Here is a 17,183-nt window from a genome sequence, read left to right on the forward strand (position 1 = left end):
CGGGGCAGGTCACGTGATCCACCCACATCCAAGGGGTGGGCAATCCTGCTGGGTGCCAAGGGGTGTGGGAACAGTTGCAAGCAGCCCTGGTGACTGACGGCCACCTTCTGCGGAGAACCGGCTAACGGGGAGGGAGCCCGGAGATAGCTGGGGAGAGGGCGTTCCAGGCGGAGGGCGCTGCAGAGGCACGTGACCCGGGGTGGGAGCGAGGGGGGTGTGTTCCAGCCGCAGAGCAGACTGGGGGCCAGAGGGCTGGTGGGGTCAGAGCGATAAATGGTGGGGGATGGCAGGGGACACAAATAACACAGGGTCCTTTGGGCATCAGGAGGCTTTCCTGTGTACAGGGTTGGTGTCCCCCAGACTCACGTCCTGGAACCTCAGGATGTGGCCTTATTAAAGAATAGCGTCTTTGCAGATGTAATTAATTAAGATGAGGTCATACTGGACACCAACCCAATGACTGGTGTCCTTAGAAGAAGGCCACGTGAAGACACAGAGGTGCACACACGCGCTTGCACGCGCGCGCACACACACACGGAAGCCGGCCATCTGAACACGGAGGCCAAGGAACGCCGAGAGCCAGCGGAGGCTGGAAGAGACAAGGAAGGCCTCTCCTGGAGCCCTCGGAAGGAGGGCAGCCCTGGAGCCTGGATTTCGGATCTCCAGCCTCCAGGCTGCGGGAGAATAAAGCTGGTTGTTTTAAGCCCCCAGTCCGAGGTCCTTTGTTAGGGTCACCCCAGGACACTCACACACGTTAAGAACGAAGACCACGGGCTGTGTGAGCTGAGAAGTGGCAGCTTGAGTTGTTTGTAAAACCACCTCAGGCCGCCCCTGGAGACTGGACTGTGGGGTCAAGGTTGGAAGCAGAGAGGAGGCGGAGGCGGCTGCCCAGTCCAGGGAGAGGTGGGGCCTGGACCTGGTGCTGGCAGCCCAGGTGGCCAGGAATGGGCAGATCCTTGATTGTTCTTCTTTTTTTAAAGACTGGCACCTGAGCTAACATCTGTTGCCAATCTTTTCTTTTTTCCCGAAAGGTCCCAGTACATAGCTGTATATGTTTTAGTTGTGGGTCCTTCTAGTTGTGGCATGTGGGACACCGCCTCAGCGTGGCCTGATGAGCAGTGCCACGTCCGTGCTCAGGATCCCAACCGGCAAAACCATGGCCGGCCAAAGTGGAGCACGCGGACTTAACCACTCGGCTATGGGCCGGCCTCCTTGACCCAAAGACACCCAGCTTGGAAGCAACAGAGCCGAATTTGAACCCAGGTCAGGCTGTGTGACCGTGACAGATGCCCTGAAGTTAGGCCAGAGGGGTCGGAGGCCAGAGCAGGCTCTGGAGGCCCATCCACATCTGGAACAAACGTCACCTGGAGCTCCGGACGAACTGGAAGTCAAGAACCCAGCCCCCTGAGGGCCGGACGAGCACCAGCGGCTCCGCTTTGGTTCTTTAACGACCAGCGTTTAAAGAGCACACCTCTGCGCGCAGTACTGTGTCACCCTGACTCCCGTCCACGCTCCGCTGCCTGCATTCTTTACCGGGGTTTCCGCGAGTTCACGCGTCTATAATTTGAACAATCCTATAAAAGAACCCATTAAAGCTGCACCCCTAGGAGTTGCGTTCCCCCCTGGAAGGCTTTTAGGGCGAAATAAAAATGCCTCGCCTGGAAAGCTGACGCTGTTGCAGAGACAGCGCGTCCAGGCGCTGCAGCAGCCCCTGCGCCCCTTGGAGGGCGTCCGGCTGGCTCTCACAGCTGTCAGGATGGTCGGGTCTGGGGACCCACAGCCTCATCCGGGAAACGGGCGGACAGAGGTGAGAGAAGAGGGTCTCTCGGGGTTTGAACCCACGTCCACCTCGGACCAGCCTGTGTGGGCTGACGGAGGTGAGGCTGCGCCCTGGGGCCTCGGTTTCCTCACCTGTAAACTGGGAGTGATGTCGCATGTCTTACCCATGCCGCCTTTTCCTTGGTACCCAAGCCAATTTTCATTTCTGCAGCTGTGCCTTGGCTGACCCCACGCTGGCCACAGCGGAGGGGCCTGTGGTCTAACGTGTGGTGACTAATCCTCCGGCTACAGTGATTGGTTCAGGGATCACACGTGACCCGGTGCAGCCCATAAATGGAAGAGGGGTCTCCTGAGAGCTTCTGGGAAAGAAACGGCCCAGTCTAGTGTCCAGAGCAACCTTCTCTCTCCCTGGACAGGACTGAGGGAGGAGGGACCGAGGTAGCACCATCTGGTGACCACAAGTGGACCACGTTTTCAAATGGGGCTGATCTGGTGGAAGGAAGAGCAGAGAGACAGACAGACAGACACAGGGTCTCTAGTGACGTCACTGAGCCACTGGGTCAAACCAGTCCTGAAGCTCGTGGCTTGCCCCAACCACCAAGACTAATAAACCTCCTTGATTGTTTAGTCTGAGCTGCCATTTTGGGGTTGTTCTTGCCCTTTTCTTAGAGGCTTGAGGACTAGAGAACAGGGCAACAAGCCATCCTGGACGACACTCAGAGGGCAGGTATGAATCATTCCCCTTCCGTCACCACATCTGAGAAGAGATTAAGGTTTTCAACCTAAAGGCTAGCGACACCACAGCGGACATTTACCTTCAGCAAAAAACCAGGACTATGGAAAACACTTCTCTCCGTCTCAGATGGCCACAACCATGGCAGGCTGGACACAAGTTTTGGAGAAGGAACCCTCAGACGCTGCTGGCGGGAAAACGGTGCAAATGTTTGGAAAACAGTCTGGCGGTTCCTCAAAAAAGTTAAACATCGAGTTCCCATATGACCCGGCACTTCCACTCCTAGGTACATTCCCAAGAGAACGGAAAACATAGGTTCCCACAAAAACTTATGCAGAAACGTTCACAGCAGCAGCATTCCCAATAGTCAAAAAAGGGAAACAGCCCAGACATCCATCAGCTAACGGGTGGATAAAGAAAACGTGGCACGTCCATGCAGTACAAGATCAGTCACCACAAAAAGAAATGAAGTTCCCTGCTTGCTACCACACGGATGAACATCCTGCTGCGTGAGAGAGTGAGTCACGGGACATCACATGTTGCCCGATTCCACGCGTGTGAAATGTGCAGGATGTGTTCCATGTGTTTCCATAGGAGCAGAAAGTAGATGAGAGGCTGACAGGGGCTGGGGGGGGGGGGGGGGGCAGGAGCTAAAGGGACAGGCAGCTTCTTTCTGGGGTGATGGAAACACTTGGGAATTAGTGGGATGGTTGCACAACAATGTGAATATACTAAAAATCACTGAATTGTACACTTTAAAATGGTGAATTTTGTGTTATGTGAGTTATATCTCAGTTTTTAAAAAGTGCAGGGCCTGGCTCCGGTGGCCTAGCGGGTAAGTTCGGCACACTTTGCTTTGCCAGCTTGGCTTTGGTTCCCAGGCGCGGACTGACACCACTCGTGCATAGGCGTCTGTGGTGGCATCCCACGTACGATACAGAGAAAGATCGGCAACAGACGTTAGCTCAGGGTAAATCTTTAACAAAAAAAAAGTGCAAAAAAAAAAACCCAAGGCTAGGAATGATCCACCCACGGCACCCTGGGGCCCAGGTTTTATAACAAGCGCCTGGCCCTCCTGGGCTCCTGCCGTCAGTTTACTAGATGAACTGGTGGGTCCATGCCAACAGCGGACGGAGCACTCATAGCTTATTTCACTGTCAACGCAGCCGCCAGGCAGACACCGCAATCTCACCGTACAAAGAGAAACAAGGCCGTGTGACTACAGCCTTGCAGCTGGTCAGTGGCGCAGGCAGGATTCGAACCCTGGTCTGTTGGAAGCCAACGCCAGTGCTCTCAGCCACACACCAGCATGTCCTTGTGCTGCAAACACGCCCAGACCTTCCTCCTCGGCCATCCCACATGCTGGTGCTAAATAGGGTTCGGGGTTCCCCAACATGGGGAGGGGGCTGCACGCGAGTTTGGAGGCCCCCTTGGCCCAGGGCCACATCCGAAATGGGAACCTGGGGGTGGGGAGAAGACGACTTCTCCCAGCGGCAGGTCCTCCCTGGTATTCCCTGAAATATCAAATGTGGGACCATGGTCATTGGAAGAATTGGGAACGAAAGACTCTGAACTGGGTTCATCGCCCTGGCTTTTCCCTGCAGCAGTGGGATTACAGAAGCACTACCTGCTGTCCGCAAACAGAACACAGTTCCAGGGTCCCCTGGAACCTCCTGCACGGAGCCCATTTGGGGTTCTGGAAGATGGATCAACCTTCCAGTATCCTCGGGCACCAGGACCGGCTCGGAATCTGCAGGGCCCAGTGCAAAATGAAAACGCAGGACACCTTCTCCAGAAGTTATTAAGAATTTCAGGATGGGGAGAGCAGAGCATCAAACCACACAGGGGGCCCTAGCTCAGGATGCCGTGTGGTCACACAGTGAAACCAGCCCCAGCATGCACGGACAGACACAGAAACACGTGTGTGATTCCTCGCCATTGCGATTGTGCTGTCACTGCTGTTCCCTATACACCTGGTTTTTACACTATATATGGTGGATGTCTGTCCACGTCAATGAAACACACTGACTTCACCCCTCGTGGCCACAGAAGAGCCTCCCAGCTGGAAGTTCCTCTGCCTCGTCCTCTCCTGCTGGTGGACATTTGAGTATGTGTCCCAGGCTTGAACAACCACCTCGTTTATTCGTTTACTAGTCCGTTCAACAACTCTTTCAGAAGCATTCACCAGGTGCCCAGCACTGTGCTGGGGTCGGGTACCGCGGAAAGCCAGGACAGGGCTACAGCTGCCCAGAGCTAGCACATACGCTCAGGGACAAGGCAGGACGGGTCAGGGAAGGCTTCTCAGCCACGGGGGTCCTGGGGGAGGAGCAGTCCCAGCAGACAGAACCGCAGATGCCAAGTCCAGGAGACAGGAATGTATGCGGTGTGTCTGGGGAAGGGGGAGGGAGGGGGCGATGGCAATGAGGCCAGGAGTAGGGCAGGGATCAGGTCACGTGGGGCCTCTTCGGGGGCTTTGGGTCATGTTCTAGGTGTGACAGCAGCCACAGAGGGTTTGGTGGTGGGGACGTTGCCAGAGTTCTGTGGCGAGAGGCGCACTTGGGCTGGTGTGTGGGGAACATGTGGGGCAGGGAGAGAGGAAGCCGAGTGGCGGTCCAGAAATGAGCCCCGGTCACCATGCCCTCTTCCCGACCCCCACGGCGCTCTGGGTGGCCTCGCTGGGCCCTGCACACTTGTTCCTGTCCCGTTCCAACAAGCTCAGCACCTCAGGGCAGGGACGGTCCCTTCACCCCGTCCCAGCACAGGAGGAGCTCCAGCACTGGGCCCAACACACGTCCATAGCCGGCTTCTCCGCCGGCACTGGGCACCGTGGCTAGACAATCCTCGGTGGGCGCTGTCGTGGGCACTGCGGGATTGTAGCAGCGTCCCGGGGGGCTCCCAAAAATGCATCCCCAAAATGTTTCCAGACGTGGTCAAGTGTCACCTGGGGGCAAAACGCCCCAGGTTGAGAGCCCGGGTTTTACCTGCCCTCCCTAAGGGCAGCCAGGCAAGAGAGCCGTGCAGAGAGAAGGCACCAAGTTTTTAGGTCAAGACCCTAGAGCCAGCTGGTGCTTTATCAAGACAGGATGGTTAAATTAGGGGGCATGCACGGAGCACCGAGCAGCTCCCTGCACAACTCATTCATCTATTTACCAGCACTGCTCCGGGCCTGGGGTGGGCAACCGGAGGAAGCCAGGCACAGGCCCCCCGGGGCCCAGAGACAGAAGGTCCCTACATCGGCCGCTAAGTGAGAGGCAGAACATGACACAGTGTGACTCCACCTGGGAGAAAAGAAATTTAAAGTATTTACCAACATATGTAGGTATGTTCACATACAAAGCTTATTTTTGTTTTAATGCTCCCAAAAAGGGCCGAGAAAGGTTCTATAGAGGGAGAGGAAGTGGGGGTTGGCTGGAGGGGAATTCCGCTGCATTTACGATGTTACAATATACAGGCTTCACTCAGCACATCAAGTATTTGACTATCTGTATTTAAGTGTCCAGGGCAAGTCACACTGGGCAGGAAGGCGGGCCAAAATGTCTTAGGCAGAGGGCCTGAGGTTTCCGAATTGATTGAATCAGGGAGAAAAGAGACATGATATTTTAATATAGGTCTATATCTTCGGGCAAGTTGAAAAGGATTTCTATTCTAGCCAAGGGTTAATAGGTTAAAATAAAAACAGCTGAAGATTTGCCCAAGAAGAGGGTTGCCAGATTTTGCAAATAAAAATACAGGCTGCCTGGTTAAATTTGAATTTCAGATAAATGAATAATATTTGCAATATGTGGGACATACTTATCTTAAGCAGTTATTTGTCGTTTATCCCAAATTCAAATTTCAGGGGGAGTCCTGTATTTTATCTGCCAAGAGGTGCCCCTTAAGTGAGGATAGAAAGGTCTTCCCGATGTGCGATTGGAACTGGTTTGTCCGCGGGCTGCAGCAAACGTGATGGGGCCGCTGGGCCACTCGACGGACAGGTCAGCGGGCCCGGGGCAAGACTTCGCTGGGTTCTGATTCTTTAGTAGAACTCATCGCGGGCCTCCGTGGGGGGTTTTGCTTCTGTTTTTTGTTTCTTGGCTTTTTAAAAGTTTAGTTTGTAAATTGACATAGTAAAATCGAGCTGTTTTGATGTACAGATCTGTAAGCTGTAATGCACGTATCACCGCTACTGTCAGGGTTCAGGGCGGGCCCAGCCCCCCGGAGAGCTCCCCGAGCTGCCTTTCATCTCAGTGGGTTGCAAGCAGGGGTGATTCTGCTCCCCAGGACGTGTGGCAGTCTGCAGACATTTGAGATTTTTATAAATGGTGCTGCTGGCATTGAGTGGGCAGAGGCCAGAGATGCTGCCAAACACCCCACGGTGCCCAGGACGGCCCCACAGCCAAGCATGATCCGGTCCCAAACGTCACAAGTGCCGAGGAAGCTCTGCTTTCCCATCATGCCCTCCCCCGACCCCAGCCTCTGGCCACTGCCGACCTGTTCTTGTCACTCTGGCTTTGCACCTTCCAGACATTTCATATAAAGGGACGCCCACGGTCTCCCTCACCTGGGGAGGGGCCCTTGCGCTGCTTCCACTTTGGGGGCTCATGAACCTCCAGAATAAGCTTCGAGGCCAGGTCTTGGTGCGGGTCTATGTTCCCGTTCCCATGATGCAAAGCATAAGCGAGGCCCCTCGTGCGGCCCGTTTCCCATAGTCCCTGCACACGCTACGTGCCCATCCGTTCCTGAGTCCTCACACCTGCTCCCCGAGGAGGCCGGGCAGCTGTCTGAGCAGGCCCTGCTCCCGTCAGAGCCGAGTGCAGAAAGCCCGGCCAGGGGGCGTGCCGTGAGGCAGAGGCGGCCGGCTGCAGAGCCCACGGCCGTGCCCAGCCCCTCTCCACGAGACCCTTCCCCAGCCTCATTCGCAGCCCCTCGAGGTTGGGGGCTGTAGGCTTCTCAGATACATCTGCCTCCCCAAAAAGGCAGACATGAGAGCATCCTTCATCCAGCCCACCTGCTTCCTTCCTCCAGGCCGGGCAACGTGCAGGCCACCACCGTCTTGCCAGCCGCAATGTGATCAGCCTCACGACCCATCAGCCCACTCAAGGGGGCGGGGCTGGGGGGAGCCTTGACTGCTGTGGGTACTCGAATCCGGGGGTCTGCACACTACAGCCCGGGGGCAAATCCAGCCCCCGCCTGTTTTTTTCTTAAAGATTGGCACCTGAGCTAACATCTGTTGCCAATTTTGTTTCTTTCTTTTTTTGCCCTCCTGCTGCTTCTCCCCAAACCCCCCCAGTACATAGTTGTGTATTTCTAGTTGTGGGTCCTTCTAGTTGTGGCATGTGGGATACCACCTCAGCATGGCCTGATGAGTGGTGCCATGTTCGTGCCCAGGATCCGAACCGATGAAAACCCTGGGCCACCGAAGCGGAGCGTGCTAACTTAACCACTCGGCCATGGGGCCGGCCCAGCTACCTGTTTGTGCAAATAAAGTTTCATTGGAGCACAGCCGCGTGCATGCATGCACAGACCATCGGTCTGCTTTCACGCTACAATGGGGGGTTGAGGAGCTTCAACAGAGAATGTCTGACCCAAAAGCCTGGAACCGTTCCTATCTGGTACTCAACAGAAAAAGTGCTGACCTCTGCCCTCCCCTCCCCTAGATCCACTTACTTCCAGACTTGTGGAGAAACCGTAAAGGTCCCCGTGAGATAAGACACTTTTATGGTCTATTACTTGCCAATGAAAGTATTCCTGATAGCGTCGGTTCCATCTTGTTGGTCAGACAAAGATGAGAAACGACCCGTCACTGAGGGCTCGCCAGCACCGTGCTGAGCCCATTCCTCGTAGGACTCTCGAGCCCATATTCACAGAGGAGGAAAGCGAGGTCACAGGCGTGAAGTCACCTCTCTGGGACCCACCACCACGGATGGCAGAGAAGGAGTCCACACCCTGGTCCAGCTGACTCGAGCCAAGCTCTTAACCACCGAACCATCGCCAAGTCCAGGTGGATGTTGGGGGACATGCGGAAAGGAGAGCTCGCCCGCGCATGGATGTGGGCCACCTACGGGGTCTCCAAGGGTAAGAGGAATTCACTGAGGCTCGGAGCAGCTAACGCCTTCCAAGAGGCGAGCCAGGTGGGCAGTGGTGTGGACACAGGACTCTGGGAAGTGAGTTGAGGACAGGAACGTGCCTGTGCATCAGGCCACCACCTGCAGGCTCCGGGTGGCCCGAGCGGAATCAGTATTTTCAGCCCAGAAGCAGCTCCCGGGGAGCAAGCACAGAGCACAGATGGGGCCTCTCGGGAAAGGAGGGGCTGCCACCCGCCCACAGCAGGGGCGGCATCTTGGTTTTCTCGTGGCTTCTTTGTTTTCCAGGCCCAGGGCCACCGGCTGCCCCTTGGAGGCCCACAGCATGAGAACGTTCCTCATTAATTGTGCAGAACATTAATTCCAGCCACTTCTCTTGATGGACCCAGGCCTGAGTGACAAGTGAGCATGTAGTTAACACTTGTGACATCCGCCTGGCCCCAATTACCCAAAGCCATCCCCGCCACCACTGCCAGCCCAGCCCTGGAAGGACCAGTCCCAGCCTCTGGGCCATAGAGGCCTCTTCTCTTCTCTCTCACTCCGGCTTCTGGACAAACAGGATGTGAGGCAATCGCATGGGCGAAGGCAGCTTGGAGCCAGCTGCGCTGTGGGCGGGATCCGCCGCTCGCCAGCCCCGGCCTTACTGAGCTTAGTCTCTGCAGCTGCGGTGGGCGAGTGGGTCACCTCCCGCGTCCGGTCCCCAGCTGCCTCGGTTGAGCACCACACTCGGACAGCATCCGCCCTCAATCCTTTAAACGCCTTGCCATCCCATTCGATTGCATCTGGGGTGATCAAGAAGGGGACACGTGCTCTCGCGCCCGGGAGAGAAGCCCAGGGCTGTCCGTGCACACAGATGTCCGGAACTGTGTGCGTCTGACTCGAGCAGGCAGAGACAGGGTGGGCGGCAGGAGAAGGGCCCTCTTGGTCTTAGAGCTCAGTGGGTGTCGAGCGGTAGCTGGAGGCTCCTGACAAGGAAGTGTGAGATGGGGAACTGAGGCTGCCGGATCATCTTCCTGGATCAGAGAGGCCGGGCGGATCGGTGCGCACTGCTGAGCCTCCAAGTGGTTTCTTCTGTGGACAGTGGAGGGGGGACCCCACAAACTAGGACAAGAAGCTAGAGTCCTTGTTCAGGGAACAAATGACCAGGGGCTTCCACGTCTGCAAAGACTGAAGGGTCTCCAGCCCCAAATGGTCTCCATCTGCCTGCAGCTCTGGGATAGCAGGCGGCACCGGAACCGTGTGTACTCATGTGGAGAGCAGCAAGAGGCCCTCGTGAGCCGTCCTCAGAACCACAGAACTTGTCTTCAAGGTCTCGTCCTTGACCTTCAGCCTATGGCCCCTTCACTGTCTGTCTCTTTCTACGAGAATGTGAGCGACACGATGGCAAAATCCTTGTCCTGTTCAGGACATGGCCCCATAGCCTACAACAGTCTGTACCACATCACAGGTACACACGAATGTTTGTTGAGTGAATTGTACTTCCCAAGTGGAAAAGAGGCTCTTGACTGCAGGAAGCTGGTTCTAACAACCAGGTGTTGGAGAAGGGAGAGTTCAGCATTGCTCCCCGGCCTGGGATGCAGGCTGAGGGCCAACTCGTCCATCAGGCACCGTGCCCAGCCCCACGGCACTTTAGGGCCCATGAAAACATTTTAATGTCTCTTAAAATCAGAAGACAAAACAGGAACTTTTTAGGGTGGGAGAAAATGTCAATTTTTAATCCTGCCAGGATTATATTTGTCTTCATACCAACATGGTCATAAAACATAATTTTTAATATTTTTTTTAATGGAGGGAGGAGCCCTGGCCACTTGTGTTCCACAGGCTCCTTCAGTTAGCCCTGCGGGAAGCTCGCTGTCTTCTGGGTTCTTCTTCAGACTCTTTCCTGCGCAGGAAAGGGGACGTGGCAGGAAGAGCCAGGCAGGAACTGAGATGCTGCGGGTCCGGGGCTCTGTCTGGATGGCCAGCCAGGCACCCAGCAGGGGCTCAGTGATCACACACCAGGCCCACAAGTCTGGTCCCAGGCGACCACACTCCCTGGAAGGCTTTTCAGCAAAGAGTGAGGGGCCGGAGTCCAGATCTGCGGTGAAGCCCAGGGCCACCCCAGGAGCCGAGTGACTCTAGTCAAGTTGCTTGGCCATCTTGGCCTCAGTTTCCTCATCTGTAAGATGCTGGCAATAACAATCACGCTACTTGGGCAGCGTCATTGTGGGAATTAAACACATCACTAACAACAACAACAACATAATAATAATATCTAGCACTCATGGGCACGGACAGGGCGCCAGGCCAGGGTGCAGCATTTTGCATGAATTCACTCCTGTCTTCCTCCCAACCATCTACAGTGTGGGTGACATTATTGTGCCCATGGAACAGATCAGGGACAAGGCACCGAGAGGCTGGGCCAGCTGCCTAAGATCATGCGAGGCTGCCCCAAGGAGCTGCCATGTGACGGGGCTGGGGGCTCCGGAGTCTGTGCGGGAGCTGCAAGCCTGTCCAGTTTCTGGTCTTGCACAGGGCCTGTCCTGCAGGGGGTGCTCAGCAATCGCCCGTACCCCCTGGACAGCCCCCTCGTCAGCGGGCCGGCCCTTACTCGGTGGGGCCAGAATGTGGAGGGCCCCCTTCGCTCAGGGTGCCTCTTCTCACCTCTCCACCTGCCCTAGGGGGAGGGGGTGGACAGCAGCCTGTGTGGCTGGGAGGGGAGGGGCCGCCTGCCCGCCTCTCTTCTGCACAAAAGGAAAGACAAGCAGCCGCCAGCCCTCCTTCCTGCAGCGTCCGGTCCCACACAGATGACGGATGCTCCCCAGGGACTCCTGACGAGCCACAGGTGCCTGGGGAGTGACGGGCTTCTCCCCCGCAGGCAGGCCAGGAAGGGCGCCAGCTGTGCAGCTCCGAGGGGTGACTAACAGGAGGGCCGCAGCTGGAGGAAGACGGAACAGACGCAGGCTTCCTGGGTGGCCTCGGGTGACATTTAGAGGCTGAGAGAGCAGGCGGCCCACACTGGCCAAACACAAGGCTTCTGAGAGAAGGTGGGGGACATCTGTGCCTCGCTGGGATGGAAGCTGTCACCAACACGCCCATCGTGTGGGTGAGGAAACCGAGGCCCCTGAGAGAGGACAAGCCTCCGTATTCCCGTGGTGGCCTGGAGACCCCTCTCCACCCATGGCGGGTGTAGCCTGGTGGCGCCAAGATGCTGTCGAGAGTCAGGGCGAGGATGAGGTGCTGCACCCCTGACCCGGTACCTCGTCTCCTCCTCTCCCCGACGGGGTCCTGGGAGCTGGGCATGGGGGCCACCCACCGCCCTGGGACTCAGCTTGTCTGGGTGCCATCTCACTGAGTTTATGCTGAAGTTGGTGGGAGATCCCAGGTTAGGGACCAGGCTGTCTCTGCAGACAGCCCGGGGATGGCACACAGTAGGTGTGCACCAGGCTGCCCAGCAAACGGACCCCAGAATCCATGGACTCCCCAGTAGCTCGTCTGGTCTTTCACCAGTGTCAACATCTAACAGGAAAAGGTTTAGACCCAGGACCTGCCTGCAGCTCTGGGATGGCAGGCGGCACCGGAACCGTGTGTACTCATGTGGAGAGCAGCAAGAGGCCCTAAAACGCGGGGCGTGACTTTGCCAGTGTGTGGTCACTGGTCCGGGCCCTGAGGGATCCATGGGGCTTGTGAGAAAAGGCAGATTTCTGGGCCCATCAGGGGTCTGGGGATGCGGCCTGGGAATCATACGCTCAGTGTGCCTCCCAGGGGCCTCTGAGGGACACCACGCTGGAGAACCAGCGCTGCCGGGAGAAAAGAATTTCCTAGCCAGAAGCCTGCGGTCTCAGAAATGCTGGGCTCACATGGTTCTTATCTTATCCCCAAAAGATCCGAAAACCCACATGCCCAGTTGGCCATTATACACTTTGACCCTCCCTGGGGGTCTGAGTGGGTGGTCCTTCCCTGACCCCGGCCGCCACACCAAACTTGGTGCACACGGCACCCGGACAAGCCGAGTCCCAGGGCAGCGACACCCACACCCGGCCCCCAGCGCCCCGGCTGGGAGGGGGGGACATGGCACCAAGTCAGAGGTGCAGCATCTCGTCCTTGTGCTGACTCCCAGCAGCATCTCAAGGTCACACCGCACACGGATGGAGAGGGGTCCCCTGGCAGCTCTCGGGCTGTCTCCTTGCCTGTGCCGTGGCATGTTAGCGACAGCATCCATGCCGCTGTGTGATTGTGAGGATCACAGAAGAAGAGGTGCCTTCTTCATGCTTAGGAGCTACCGCAAGTGGAGCAGTGCAGCTCTGCACTTGCATGAGCTCATCTGGTCCTGACAACCGCGCTGGGAGGTGGAAACTGTTAGTCAGCCCCTGTCCAGAGGAGGGAGAGCACGTGACTCCCGCTGGGTCACACGGCCAGAAGCAGCCCAGCTGGGATTTGAACCCAGGGAGTCTGGCTGGCTCCCAAGCCCAGGCTCTAACCATCAGGCTGTGCCACCTCGATAATGGGAAGCCTTATCCACAGCCTGAGGGGGCAGAAGCTGGAGGTGACAGGAGCACAGAGACCCTGACTTTGGGGGAGAAAGATGATGGCAGGCCTGACAGCAGGGGGACCAAGTTGAGTGCCACTTAAGAGAAAAAACAAATCTGGGCCCCCTGAGCCAGCAGGGCAGGCAAGACAGAGGAGCACAGGACCCGCTGGGGTAAGCTGAAAGGTCTAGCCAGTAACCACAAGCCCAGAGAAAGGGTCACCCTGAAGAGGGGAATCACGTCTACCTTGGCCTCAGTTTTACCTCATCCCCAGTATGTTCCACAGGGGCTTTTAAAGAAAAAGAAGAGTTGAATGATGCTATTGCCAAATAAGTTTGCTATTCCTCTGTGCCGTATTCCCCATCAGCAGATTCACAATGGACGTCGGCAAAATAAAGGCTCTAATAAGTCCTGCAGAGAAATCCGTTTTGTTTATCCAATATAGCATTTCTTACTTAACTGGTCACAAACCCCTTCCCTTTTCCCTGGGACACTCATTGACATTTCATGGAACACAGTTTGAGAAATGCCGGTCTAGAGCAGGGGTTGCCAACTTTTTCTGTAAATAATTTTTCTGAAAATAATAAATATTTTATTTATTTATTATGGGCCATAGAGGAAATGTGAATTTCATATAATTTTATGCATCACGAAATATTCTTCTTCCTTCGACTTTTCTCAACCATTTAAAAATGTAAAAACTATTCTTAGCTCATAGGCCACCCACAAACAGGCCGCAGGCTGAATTGGGTCCACCAGGCAGAGTTTGCCATCTTGATACAGAGCAATGGGAAACTCCAGGCCCTTTTGGGACCCCCTGTAAGTGTCCGGGGCGTGGACAGGGCAGGGGGGTGGGGTGGGGACACCATCAGGAGAGAGAAGACTGGCCTGAAAACCAGACAAGTGTGGTCCTAAGCACCGTGGCCCCTCCCACGTGGCCTGTGGCCTTAGGCGAGTAATTCTGGTTTTCTGAAACTCGAGGGGGCAGCTCCAGATGGAAGCAGAGGCCTCCGACAGGAAGGAGCAGAGGAGAAGCCTGGGAGCAGCAGAGGAAAGGCCGTAGAATTCAGCTACATGGTCTAAATCCACTTGGCAAAACCCAGCATTAACCACAGTAGAAAGAGAAACTAAAAACTGGGGAAATATTTGCTGCTCAATTCACAAGGGCAAGTGTCGCTAAAATATAAAGAAAGAAAGAGCGAGACCCTGTCCGAACAGTGGGCAGAGGGTGTGAAGGGAGGGGGCACAGGGGAGAAACCGCCAAGGGCGCGGGAGCAGGGCTCCAGCCGCACAGGAGAGAGAAAAGCAGACGGAACTGTGGGACCCGCTCATCCTCCGGCAGGTGAGCTGAGACGGGCAGGTGGAGAGCTGATGCCGACTGAGAAGGGGAAGCAGGTGCCCGCGTGTATTCCCAGGGGGTGCGCACGGAATGACCCCTAGGGAGGACAAACTGACAATATCCATCAACTGTACAGCTAGACAAGGTCACCTTCAGGAATTTTATCCTAGAACTCCACCCACTCACACACAATGACGCATGCACCGAGGTGACCCCTGCTGCCCTGGTCGTGAGAGCAACGGACCGAAGACACGGAGACATCCATCCCAGGGGGCTGGGTAAGTCACTTTGGGTGGTAAGAACAACAACAACGACAACAATAATAATAACACCAGCAGCAGCCGCTCTCACTGAGGGCATGTGTGCAATGAGCCAGGTCTCGTTCTCGCCCTGGCCACGCAAACAGGGTCCAGCGGCCAGGAGCCTTCGCACCACTGGGGGCTGGTCGGGAACGCAGGCTCCCCTCCACCCCAGACCCACTGAATCAGCATCTGCATTTTAACGAGAGGCCCCCCTGTGTCCCAGGCACAGGGAGGCATCATTTTCAAACTCTTCCTGTAACAGCTCCAATCTCAGGACAGCCCAATGGCCAGGCCCTCTGGTTTCCGGCATGCTGGAGATGAGGAGCCGAGGCTCTGACAGGCATAGAGCCACATGGCAGAGCCACACCCACTCCGCACGTTCACAGACACACAGCAGCCTTTAAACGCACGAGCAAGCACTTTAATGGCTGCAAAGGACCAAGCTCTAAGACGGTCTGTCAGGTGAAGAAAAGCAAGGTGAAGCGCACTGGAGATAACGCCACTGCTTGTGAAAGGAAAACAAAAGGAAGGCAGAGTCTCTATGTAACTGCTTAGATGCCCGGACAGCATCTCTGCAAAGATGTCCAATAACACGGGAGGGACAGTGGCCTCAGGGAGGCGGAACCCAGGAGCTGCGGAAAGCAAGTGGGGGGAGACTATTCACGTTGCACACATCCATAAGATTGGAATTTTGAGCCTTGGCACGGATCACCTATTCTAAAATTATTGTTTTTCTTGAAACTGGTGTAAGGAAGAAGCTACACCCACCCCCAAACCATCCCCACTTAATAAGAAACACACTTCGGGAGGGAGAAATGGGCACAGCCAGGTCCACCCTGGATCCCCACTCACCATCCCGTCTGCCCTTCTGGAGGAAGATGGGCGAGTAGGGGGAGGGACGGTGCCGGGGAGGGCAGGCCAACAGGCTCCTCCGAGTGTTTGGGACTCAGAACCACGTTCAGACTCTTGGGAGGGGCTAAGGCCTTGCACCAGTGTGCTGGTCCTTCCCCAGGGCCCGCTGCGCCCTGCAGGGGACATTTGGCAACGTCTGGAGACAGTCTGGGTGTCCCCACTGGGAGATGCTACTGGCTTCTAGTGGGGAGAGGCCAGGGACACCGTTAAACAGCCTGCAGCGCACAGGACCCCCGGAATGTCCTGTCCTGCGGGGGAGGAGCGTGCATCAGCATGTCCAGGACTGCTGTGTGTTCAGATGTCACCAGGGGCTCCAGGCCAAGCGCAGGTTCTGGCCCATGCAGCAAGCCAGGGATGGGCAGAGATGCTGCATTTATAATGGACGGGGGGTGCCACCCTGCTGGGGTGGGACCACACACTGAGCAACGAGGCCTTACCCAGTGCAGCTGACCAACTGTGTGATCGTCTTGTGCCAAGTGGGTGAGGCTGCTTTGGGTTTGGATCAAAAGGCTGGACCTTGAGTACCGACTCGGCACGGGGCGGGGGCAGTCTGTTCTTGATGGAAACAGGCACGTGCGCTGCTAAGATCCTCCTCAAGTCCAGGAGTGGGGGCTGCATCAGAACCTGCTGGAGTGGTGGCCGGGAACTTACCGTCCAAGGTCTCCACCGAGAGCTGCAGGCCCAGATTGTGTCGTGGGTTGACTACCCAGTGGTTGCTAGTGGCTGTGATGTCGAACACCAGCCAGCCCTCCTCTGAGGCCCAGAGGGTGCGGCTGTCAAGCAGGAACAGGTCCGACTCCCTGCAAAAGAGGAGGAAAGAGATGCAGGCCCCAGGTCAGCAGGTCATGGCTCAGTGAGCCACACTGATGGAGAGGAGGTGGGGGAGGCAAGAAGGCGTCCGCTGGTCCCCCAAAAGGATTCCTTAGACCATGAGCCAGGCATGGAGACCCCTTAGTAGCTATGATGGGGAAAGGGAGTGCAGAAGAGGTATAAAGAGATACACACAGGACAGGGAGCTGCCACGAGGCCAAGTCACCCTTCACACTTGTTAGGGGGTGCCAAGGGGACAGAGTCCAGGAAGGCAGGTGTTATGCAGCCTTCACATGGCGGGGAGTCTCAGGGAACAGAAGTTCACATTTGTTGGGTTATTCACATTTGCCAGGCACTGTCCCAAGTGTGTACACATGTCACCTCATTCAATTCTCACAACCCTAAGCTGTACGGATATTATCATCTCCGCTGACGACATGGTAAAACCGTCACTTGCCCAAGGTCATGTAGCCAGGAAATTGCCAGGCTGGGGCTTGAGCGCAGGCAATAGAGCACCAGTCCAAATGCTCTTCATTTCCATGCTGTGCAACTTCTTCATGAGTCCACCAGGTGTTAGGAGATGGACTTCTAGTCTGACATTATTCATAGAGGTAGCCCTTTAATTCTCTCTTCCTCAGATTTTGCAGTAGCAAAATGGATAAAACCACAAATGACCTTGTAGTGGATGGAAGATGGATGGATGGGTGGGTGGATGGATGGATGGATGGGTGGGTGGAT

The 17,183-nt window shown here is 56.1% G+C and overlaps 1 protein-coding gene across 1 annotated transcript in view; it reads right to left on the reverse strand.

Annotated features, from left to right (window-relative positions):
* Positions 1 to 17,183, reverse strand: part of BMP7 (bone morphogenetic protein 7) — an 85,226-nt gene that overhangs the window by 13,547 nt on the left and 54,496 nt on the right. Inside the window, exon 3 of the mRNA XM_046679157.1 lies at positions 16,287 to 16,435. Within this exon, the coding sequence (XP_046535113.1) occupies positions 16,287 to 16,435 (149 nt within the window). The remainder of the gene's footprint in view (positions 1 to 16,286; positions 16,436 to 17,183) is intronic.

The sequence above is a fragment of the Equus quagga genome, chromosome 12, assembly GCF_021613505.1.
Source record: "Equus quagga isolate Etosha38 chromosome 12, UCLA_HA_Equagga_1.0, whole genome shotgun sequence".
Classification (NCBI taxonomy): Eukaryota; Metazoa; Chordata; class Mammalia; order Perissodactyla; family Equidae; genus Equus; species Equus quagga.